The sequence below is a fragment of the Mustelus asterias genome, unplaced genomic scaffold (assembly GCF_964213995.1).
Source record: "Mustelus asterias unplaced genomic scaffold, sMusAst1.hap1.1 HAP1_SCAFFOLD_2778, whole genome shotgun sequence".
NCBI lineage: Eukaryota > Metazoa > Chordata > Chondrichthyes > Carcharhiniformes > Triakidae > Mustelus > Mustelus asterias.
The window spans coordinates 36,002-46,966 of record NW_027592723.1 but is presented as its reverse complement, the minus strand read 5'-3'; the positions used below and the strand labels follow the sequence as shown (position 1 = coordinate 46,966).

At 48.2% G+C, this 10,965-nt stretch overlaps 1 protein-coding gene across 1 annotated transcript in view; it reads right to left on the bottom strand.

Annotated features, from left to right (window-relative positions):
- Positions 1-111: 111 nt before the first annotated feature.
- The window catches only part of LOC144490012 (phosphatidylserine lipase ABHD16A-like), a gene marked incomplete at its 3' end in the record, with an annotated part of 33,837 nt that continues 22,983 nt past the window's right edge, over positions 112-10,965 (bottom strand). The window contains exons 6-9 of the mRNA XM_078207841.1: positions 10,415-10,488; positions 8,197-8,322; positions 5,335-5,449; positions 112-213 (exon numbers count right to left, since the gene is read on the bottom strand). Coding sequence (XP_078063967.1) covers positions 112-213; positions 5,335-5,449; positions 8,197-8,322; positions 10,415-10,488 — 417 coding nt within the window. The remainder of the gene's footprint in view (positions 214-5,334; positions 5,450-8,196; positions 8,323-10,414; positions 10,489-10,965) is intronic.

Below are 10,965 nucleotides of genomic sequence, written 5' to 3'. Positions count from 1 at the left end.
TGCCCCAGTCGCCCCGTCCGCGAGTCCCCCACCCCCGGTACGAGGTGAAGACCCCCCCCACCCCCGGTACGAGGTGAAGACCCCCCCCCCACCACACCCACGGTGCCTCACCAGTTTCTTCCCGCGCTCGGTGTCCGCTGGTCTCCGGTCGATAAACACTGTGTCAATCTGGTTCCCATCGCACGCGATCAGCTTGGCCCGCTTGCCCAGGTACTGAGGACAACAAGGAGAAGGAGCAAGGTGAGGGAGGGCGGTGCCCGAGAGGGAGCCACCTTCACTGCGTACAGTGCCGTACACTTCACTGCACTCACTGGACTGCAGAGAGAAACAGGATCCATTTCGACAGCTCAGCGCCGGGGCGTCCAGAGCGGTTACACAGCCTCTGAGGGGAAACCACTGCAGCAAGGCCAGGAAATTCAGAGCCAATTTGTGCACTGCAAGATCCCACAAACAAAAATCAGATAATGCCTGAGTAATTAAAATATAGAAAGAGTTTTACCGAATAAACCTGTTGGACTTTAACCTGGTGTTAAAACTCTTACTGTGTTTACCCCAGTCCAACGCCGGCATCTCCACATCATAATTAAAATATATCACAGAATATTACAGTGTAGGAGAGGCCCTTCGACCCATCGAGTCAGCACCGATGCATGAAAGGCCCTGACCTGCCCATCTAATCCCACTTGCCGGCACGTGGTCCATAGCCCTGAATGTTATGACGTGCCAAGTGCTCATCCAGGTACTTTTTTAAAGGATGTGAGGCATCCCGCCTCCACCACCCTCCCAGGCAGCGCATTCCAGACCCTCACCACCCTCTGGGTAAAAAGGTTTTTCCTCAAATTCCCCCCTAAACCTCCCACCCCTCACTTTTAACTTGTGTCCCCTCGTAATTGATCCTTCAGCTAAGGGGAACAGCTGCTCCCTAACCACCCTGTCCATGTCCCTCATAATCTTGAACACCTGGAAGTGTGATGTGGTGGCCATTACAGAGACTTGGATGTCTCAGGGACAGGACTGGATACTCCAGGTGCCGGGATTCAATGTTTCAGGAAGGACAGGGAGGGAGGCAAGAGAGGGGGTGGAGTGGCACTGCTGATCAGGGATAGTGTCACAGCTGTAGAGAAGGTGTATGCTGTGGAGGGATTGTCCACCGAGTCTCTGTGGGTGGAAATTCAGAGTGGGAAGGGGCCGATCACTTTGCTGGGAGTTTTCTATGGGCTGCTCAATAGTGACAGGGAGGTGGAGGAGCAGATAGGGAAACAGATCCTGGAGAGATGCAGTAATAGCAGAGTTGTTGTGATGGGAGACTTTAATTTCCCAAACATAGATTGGAATATCCCTAGGGTAAGGGGATTGGATGGGGAGGAGTTCGTTAGGTGTGTTCAGGAGGGTTTCCTAACACAGCATGTGGACAAGCCTACAAGAGGAGAGGCTGTACTTGATCTGATACTGACCAATGAGCCTGGACAGGTGTCAGATCTCTGTGGGAGAGCATCTTGGGGATAGCGATCATAACTCTATCTCCTTTATGCTTGCATTGGAAAAAGAGAGGATCAGGCAAGCTAGGAAAGTGTTTATATGGAGTAAGGGGAAATATGAAGACATAAGGCAGCAAATTAGAGGAGTAAATTGGAAGGAGGTATTCTCGGGGAAATCTACTGAAGAGAGGTGGCAGTTTTTCAAGGAATGTCTGTCTAGGGTTCGACAGGACAATGTTCTGAGCAGACAGGGAGGAGTTGGTAGGTTAAAGGAACCGTGGTGCACGAAAGCTGTGCGGGACCTAGTCGAGAAGAAAAGGAAAGCGTACAAAAGGTTCAGAGAGCTTGGCGAAGATAGGGATCTAGATGAGTATACGGCTTGTAGGAAGGGACTAAAGAAGAAAATTAGGAGAACCAGAAGGGGTCACGAGAAGGCCTTGGCAGGTAGAATTAAGGAAAACACTAAGGCGTTCTATAAATATGTGAAGAGTAAAAGGATGAGATGTGAAGGAATAGGGCCTATAAAAGGTGAAGGCGGGAAAGTCTGTACGGAACCAGTAGAAATGGCAGAGGTGCTTAATGAGTATTTTGCCTCGGTTTTCACAGAGGAGAAGGACATGGGTGGATGTACTGTGGGCTTGCGGTGGACTGAAAAGATTGAGTATGTGGAATTTAACAAAGAGGTTGTGCTGGAATCTTTGAATGGCATCAAGATAGATAAGTCACCGGGTCCGGATGGGATGTACCCCAGGTTACTGTGGGAGGCGAGGGAAGAGATTGCAGAGCCTCTGGCGATGATCTTTGCGTCGTCGATGGAGACGGGAGAGGTGCCGGAGAATTGGAGGATTGCAGATGTGGTTCCTATTTTCAAGAAGGGGAATAGGGATAGCCCAGGAAATTACCGACCGGTGAGTCTAACCTCAGTGGTTCGTAAGCTGATGGAGAAGATCCTGACGGACAAGATTTATGAGCATTTAGAGAGGTTTAGTATGCTCAAGAATACTCAGCATGGCTTTGTCAAAGGCAGATCGTGCCTTATGAGCCTGGTGGAGTTCTTCGAAAATGTGACTAAACACATTGACGAAGGGAAAGCGGTAGATGTGGTTTATATGGATTTTGGCAAGGCGTTCGATAAGGTCCCCCATGCAAGGCTTCTCGAAAAAGTGAGAGGGCATGGGATCCAAGGGGCTGCTGCCTTGTGGATCAAGAACTGGCTTGCCCAAAGGAGGCAGAGAGTGTGTATAGATGGGTCTTTTTCTAATTGGAGGTCGGTCACCAGTGGTGTGCCCCAGGGATCTGTTCTGGGACCCTTGCTATTTGTCATTTTCATAGATGACCTGGATGAGGAACTGGAGGGATGGGTTGGTAAGTTTGCCGACGACACGAAGGTTGGTGGGTTGTGGATAGTCTGGAGGGATGTCAGAAGTTACAGAGGGACATAGATAGGATGCAAGACTGGGCGGAGAAGTGGCAGATGGACTTCAACCCAGATAAATGCGTAGTGGTCCATTTTGGCAGGTCAAATGGGATGAAGGAGTAAAATATAAAGGGAAAGACTCTTAGTATGGTAGAGGATCAGAAGGACCTTGGGGTCCGGGTCCATAGGACTCTAAAATCGGCCCCGCAGGTGGAGGAGGTGGTTAAGAAGGCGTATGGTGTGCTGGCCTTTATCAATCGAGGGATTAAGTTTAGGAGTCCGGGGATAATGATGCAGCTATATAAGACCCTTGTCAGACCCCACTTGAAGTACTGTGCTCAGTTCTAGTCGCCTCATTACAGGAAGGATGTGGAAAGGATTGAAAGTCTGGATTGAGTGGCATGCCTTATGAGGATAGGCTGAGAGAGCTCGGTCTTTTCCCCTTGGAGAGACGTAGGATGAGAGGAGACCTAATAGAGGTATATAAGATGTTGAGAGGCATAGATCGGGTGGACTCTCAGAGGCTTTTTCCCAGAGTGGAAATGGCTGCTACGAGAGGAGACAGGTTTAAGGTGCTGGGGGTTAGGTACAGGGAAGATGTTAGGGGGAAGTTTTTCACACAGAGGGTGGTGGGCGAGTGGAATCGGCTGCCGTCAGTGGTGGTGGAGGCAAACTCAATAGGGTCTTTTAAGAGACTCCTGGATGAGCACATGGGACTTAATAGGATGGAGGGTTATAGGGCGGCCTAAAGGTAGGGATATGTTCGGCACAACTTGTGGGGTCGAAGGGCCTGTTTTGTGCTGTAGTTTTCTACGTTTCTACCTCAATCAGGTCGCCTCCTCAGTCTTCTCTGCTCCAGAGAAAACAACCCAAGCCTACCCAACCTCTCTTCATAACTTAAATGTTACAACCCTGGCAGCATCCTGGTGAATCTCCTCTGCACCCCCTCCAGTGCAATCACATCCTTCCTATAATGTGGCGACCAGAACTGCACACAGTGCTCCAGCTGTGGCCTCACCAAAGTTCGATACAACTCCATCCTGACCACTCTGCTTTATACTGCTGTATACTGACGCTGGTTGAGGGATAGGCATCGACCCACGATACGATACAGAGCTCCCGTTCACACCTTTTAAAAGGTGCCTCTATATCTGCTGTGCCTGCCCGAGAGAGCCAGAGAGACCTCAGTTTGATGTCTCATCAGAAATCCGCCACACTCCAATAGTGTGCCGCCCCCACCCCCCCCCCACGCCCGCCCCCCCAGTACTGAATAGGGACCTTCCTCCTCCTGAACATTTTTTGTTCCTTCGCAAAGACCTTCCCTTCCCCCTCCCCCACTGCGCCATCTGTCACTTGTTCCTCTGTTCTGCTCCTTTTTTTGCAATCTCTTACACAAAATATAATCCAGCACATCCTTTCCCTCCCTGTGCTTCTGGAGGGTCACACGGAGACAAAACGTTGAGCCTTTTCTCTCTCCCTGCAAATGCTGCCGAATTGGCAAAGATATCTTTGCCATAGAGGGAAGCCACGATGCGGAGATGCCGGCGCTGGACTGGGGTAAGCACACTAAGAAATCTCACAACACCAGGTTAAAGTCCAACAGGTTTATTTGGAATCACGAGCTTTCGGAACGCTGCCCCTTCATCGTGTGAAGCAGCAGTGCTCCGAAAACTCGTGATTCCAAATAAACCTGTTGGACTTTAACCTGGTGTTGTGAGATTTCTTGCTGCAGAGGGAGTACAATGTAGGTTTACCAGACTGATTCCTGGGATGGCAGGTCTGTCATGTGAGGAGAGAGTAAGTCGGATTATATTCACTGGAGTTTCGAAGAGTGAGAGGGGATTTCATCGAAACTTATAAAATTCTAACAGGGTTAGACAGGGTAGATTCAGAAAGAATGTTCCCGATGGTGGGGGAGTCCAGAACTAGGGGTCATAGTTTGAGGATAAGGGGTAAATCTTTTAGAACTGAGGTGAGGAGAAATTTCTTCACCCAGAGGGTGGTGAATGTGTGGAATTCACTCCCACAGAAAGTAGTTCAGGCCAAAACGTTATGTGATTTCAAGAAGATATAGTTCTTGGGGCTAAAGGGATAAAGGGATATGGAGGGGGAAGGGGGGGATCAGGATACTGAATTTGATGATCAGCCATGATCAAAGTGAATGGTGGAGCAGGCTTGGAGGGCCGAATGGCCTCCTCCTGCTTCTAGTTTCTATGTTTCTATGAGTTTTCCCAGCTTTTTCTGGGTTTTTTCAATGAGTGAATAGGGAACGTTGGCCTAGATTATGAGCTCACGTCTCTGGAGTGGGAACTTGAATCCATGGCCTGCTGGAAGGAAGGAAGGGCTAGCCACTCTGGTTGTCTGGAAAACCGGCCCAGAAACAAAATCACCGTCCGACCCGACTCTTCCCAGGGCAGTATCCGGAGCGATGGATCTTACCTCCTCCATCAGACGCGCTTGCCCTTGCAGTAACATGGGCATGATGGCTTTCTGTAGCAGAGACACCGAGCCAGGGTACAGCATCCGTCGACCAAAAGAGTTGGCCATCAGGTAACTGCAAAACCAACAGGTAGCCCGTTAATGGGATGTTAGTGTGACGATACTGTGCCTTAAAGAAATGTATTTTAATCATGTTTCTCTGCAGATTTTTTCAAGCAGCCGCTATCATTTTATCGGTGCCTTGCTGTCTGTAACCGGTGTCCTCTAATTGTTACTGAAGAATTATAACGGACATCATGCTGATTTTAATCTGAACTAATGCAGTGTTCTGGGGGTTAATGGTCCTTTGGGGATTGCTGAGTGGAGCTTGGTTTCGGGATGATTGACAGGTCAGGTGATACGCCCGGGGACATATTTTTCCACAGAGGTCCAAGGATTTTGTTTCATTTTCTCAGTTGCTGCCAGAAGCTGGTGGAAGAAGGCAGTGCCTCTGTCTGTCTCTCTCTCCAGAGGTGTGTTGAACGTTCCAGGATTAGAAAGCCTCAAAGTTTTAATCCAACATTCAAGGGACCGATTCACAGCAGGGGTTAAAAAAACTGTAAACCAGCATCACGTGAGCATACTTGCTTTTCAAGCCAAATCTGGAAAGGGATGTATGTCTGTGGGATGGTGTTTGACTTGGAACATCAGAGAAAGCTAGCTGTTAAGGTTTATACTGTGTTATGCTTAAATCTTGCAAGTTATGCTAATTTCTTTATGTTACAATTTTTTCTTAAATAAACTTTGTTTGATTAAAGCTTCCTAATGGTATTTGATAAAAGCTTCCTAATGGTATTTGATAAAAGCTTCCTAATGGTGTTTGATAAAAGCTCCCTAGTGGGTCACTTGAATCAAACCTGGAGTGAAACACCTTCTTCTCACCCATGGCAAATTCAAATGTGGAAACTTGGGTCGAGGCTCCCTTCATAAAACATTTGGAGTTTCTGGGGTCTAACATTCAGGTAGTGATGAAAAAGAAACTGCTCCTCGCTGACAGATAGAGTGTCGACCCATCCCATTGGAACAGAAAATGGAGAGTGGTAAAAATAGAAAACAAAATGCAATGCACGGCACACACAAACAACAGCCCGGTGGATAAACGCCACGCCAAGGGCAAGGCTTTTAATTTTCCTTTCAATTTCCTAGTGCACAGATCAGCTAGATAGTCAATATCTTTTCCCAAAGGTAGGGGAGTCTAAAACTAGAGGGCATAGGTTTAAGGTGAGAGGGGAGAGATACAAAAGTGTCCAGAGGGGCAATTTTTTCACACAGAGGATGGTGAATGTCTGGAACAAGCTGCCAGAGGTAATAGTAGAGGCGGGTACAATTTTATCTTTTAAAAAGTATTTAGATAGTTACATGGGTAAGATGGGTGTGGAGGGATATGGGCCAAATGTGGGTAATTGGGATTAGCTTAGAGGTTTAAAAAAAAAGGGCGGCATGGACAAGTTGGGCCGAAGGGCCTGTTTCCATGCTGTAAACCTCTATGACTCGAGTGAAAAATAGGTAAAGTGTTCTCTTGCAGATAGCCAGATGGTGAAGGATAGAAATGGGTTCAAACATTGCATTTATTTACAAAGACACACATTACAAGTGCGCGTCCCCTAACCCAACCATCAGGTTTCAGTCTGTTCCCTGTTCATAGGATCCACAAGTGAATCCCCGATTGATGCCTCCAACCAGAGGACAATTAAACACAATTAACATCTTCTTAACGGTAGCAAATCACATTAATAGAAGAAAGGTCAGTGCCCTGTGAAAGCAAAACTAAGGAACAAGTGACAGATGGCCCAGTGGGGGAGGGGCGTGATTTGAAACGGAACAAGTAAAGAAAAGAAACAAGGTGGAGGGCAAGGGGTCAAGATGGAGGGGAAAGGTCACAGTGTAAAGGTGTTGAACTCAATGTTGAGTCCTGAGGGTTTGTAACATGCCTCATCAGAAGATGAGATGCTGCCTCTCCAGTTTACATTGGACTTGACTGGAGCACTGCAGCAGGCCAAGGACAGAGGTGAGGCCACACCTGGAGTATTGTGCACAGTTCTGGTCCCCTTATTTGAGGAAAGATGTAGTGGCATTGGAGGCAGTTCAGAGGAGGTTCACTAGATTGATTCCAGAGGTGAGGGGTTTGTCGTATGAAGAGAGATTGAACAGTTTAGGCCGATACTCTCTGGAATTTAGAAGAATGAGGGGAGATCAAATTATGGTGTACAAGATGATAAAAGGTCTGGATAAAGTAGACGTGGAGCGAATGCTTCCTCCTGTAGGGCATTCTAGGACGAGAGGTCATAGTCTTAGGATAAGGGGCAGCAAATTTAAAACAGAGTTGAGGAGAAACTACTTCTCCCAAAGGGTTGTGAATCTGTGGAATTCGCTGCCCCAAAGTGCGGTGGATGATGGGACAGAGAGTAAATTTGAGGAGGAGTTGGACAGATTTTTAATTGGTAATGGGTTGAAGGGTTATGGGGAGAAGGCAGGAAAATGGGGACGAGCAGCATATCAGCCATGATTGAATGGCGGAGTGGACTGGATGGGCCGAATGGCCTAATTCTGCTTCTATATCTTATGAACAGACATGTGGGCTTGAGAACAAGCAGCTGAGCTATGTTCACAGGGCAGTACAGATCCTGAGTACCGCTCAACAGGGGACAAGACTGTTGAAGCTACCAGAGTCCACTTGTCAACCAATCGGCACTCTCTTCTCATGTAGTATTGTTCCGTTTACTATTTGTATGCCTGCAAATCTGTCCGCTGAGTGCAAGATGGAAAACTTTGACAACATGCCTCTCTTTTTCAGCAAGGTTTGTTGTGCAGTGACGGCCGTACCTGACAGCGCGGCAAGGGAATCTCAGGACTAGTCCGGCAAAGTTGTCCGTTGTGCCTTTGTACTTGTGCTCCGGTTTCAGGAGAGGAACTCCGGCCTTGGTCACCTTCGTCAACCGACGGTCTTTCCTGGAAGAAAGGGAGGGGTTAGCCGGCACCCAAACACAACCGCCGGCAGGTTGGTGAGCGGGCAAGAGGAGGAGGGGGTGGGGGGAGGCCATCCAGCCCTTTCGGGACCGTCCCACTACTCAGGGAGTTTATGGCTGATCCGTACCTCATCTCCAATTCGCTTACCTGGGGCACAGGCTCAGAATTGTACTCGACCACAATGTGTAACCACAGGGCCTGACATATCCCCCCTCCCACTCCACCACCACCACCCAGATTGGAGGACAGAATGCCAGGAAAGGTATCGATACAAAAAAATAAGGTGCTCATCTGGTGAGGATTTTTTAAAAATGTATTAGTGTCACAAGTAGGCTTACATTAACACCAGAAACTGACATGGACCCAGCCATATAAACACTGCGGCTACCAGAGCAGGTCAGAGGCTGGGAATCCTGCGGAGAGTAACTCAGCTCCTGATTCCCTGTCCAAGACAGAAATCAAGAGTGTGATGGAATACTCCCCACTTGCCTGGATAGATGCAGCTCCAACAACACTCAAGAAGCGCAATATCATCCAGGACAAAGCAGCCCCGCTTGATTGTTACCCCATCCACAAACATTCACTCCCTCCACCACTGACGCAGTGACAACCGTGTGTACCATCTACAAGATGCACTGCAGCAACTCACCAAGGCTCCTTAGGCAGCACCTTCCAAACCCACCTTCCCTCGCACCTAGGTTAAGGGCAGCAGACACATGGAAACAGAACCACCTGTTAGCTGCCCTCCAAGTCACTCATGTGACATTAGTGTACCTTTAAGAAGCGTATTTTTTTAATCCTGATCTCTGCAGCTCTCACAGTCAGTCTGCCTCATGCTCACAGCCTTAGATGATGTCATAGAATCATAGAATCATAGAAACCCTACAGTGCAGAAGGAGGCCATTCGGCCCATCGAGTCTGCACCGACCACAATCCCACCCAGGCCCTACCCCCACATATTTACCCGCTAATCCCTCTAACTACACATCTCAGGGACAATTTTTAACCTGGCCAATCAACCTAACCCGCACATCTTTGGACTGTGGGAGGAAACCGGAGCACCCGGAGGAAACCCACGCAGACACGAGGAGAATGTGCAAACTCCACACAGACAGTGACCCGAGCCAGGAATCGAACCCGGGACCCTGGAGCTGTGAAGCAGCAGTGCTAACCACTGTGCTACCGTGCCGTCATTGTTGGGAGGAGGGAAAAAAACTGGGCAGCTCAGGTGACAGGAGTTCATGTTCAGTTTTAAAAGGGACAGCAGGCTAAAAAGTGTTTTCCCTCTCTCCCTGTTGTTTTGAAAATTCTTTTGGTTAGCTAAAAACAAGATCTTGTTTTCCTGAAGGGTGAAAACCTGCTGTTGTTGGGCCAGACTCTCTCTGGTGCTTTGGGAAGCTGTCTTGTCTTCAAACTGTTTGGAGTGAATCCAGAGAATTGCAGACTTCAACCAGAGGATTCAAATTCCCTTATCACGTGAGCAGTAGACTTTGCCATATTGAACCTGTTTAAAGGGTTGGTTTGATTGGGACACATTCGATATCTTTGTTAAGGGTTATACATTATCGTGGTTGCTTTGTTTCTGGTTTGTAATTGATCAAGGTTCTTGCTAATTTTCTTACTATACATGTTAACGATATTCTTAAATAACCTTTATTTAGTAAAAGCTCCCTAGTGGGTCTTTAGAATCACATCTGAAGTGAAGCTGATCAGGCTGATCCCAGCCAAATTCAAGAGGCAAAGCTCTGGAGTTTCTGACCTGAACCATAACACTCACCATCCTATCTTGGAACTCCAGCACTGCTCTCTCTCAATGTCGTGCTGGATCAAAGACTGGAACATCCTCCCTCAACCCTGGACCGACAGCAGATGGGACTGCAATTCGAGAAGCCGGTTCACTAGGTCCGCTCAACTAGGGGTGGGCAATGAGTGCTGGTCGTGCCAGCCGTGTTCACGTCCCACGAAAGCAAAAGATCGCAATGCTACTCATGGGATCTGACTGTGCACAAACTGTCATTGTTGGCTTTGGGATGTCCTGGCATTAGGAACCGCGCAAGTTCGGGCTCACACTTACTGGCTGCTGACCTCGTCCCATATAAAGTCTTTCGGCCAATGGGTAAAGTCGAAGCTGTACGCTGCCAATTTCTTCTGCAGAGACACAAAAAAGAAGAGGGAACCCTCTGGGAACGGTGTCTGGACACAAAACACAAATCATTTTCAAAAAGGCAGGAGTGTCCAGGACGTACCTGAATGAACAACGCTAGGGTCAGAGAGGTTTACAGCATGGAAACAGGCCCTTCGGCCCAACTGTCCATGCCGCCCTTTTTTTTTAGAACCCCTAAGCCAGTCCCAATTGCCCACGTTTGGCCCATATCCCTCGATACCCATCGTACCCATGTAACTAACTAAACGCTTTTTAAAAGACAAAACTGAACCCGCCTCTACTACTACCTCTGGCAGCTCGTTCCAGACACTCACCACCCTCTGTGTGAAAAAATTGCCCCTCTGGACACTTTTGTATCTCTCCCCTCTCACCTTAAATCTATGCCCTCTAGGTTTAGAATCCCCTACCTTTGGGAAAAGATATTGACTACCTAGCTGATCTGTGCCCCTCATTATTTTATA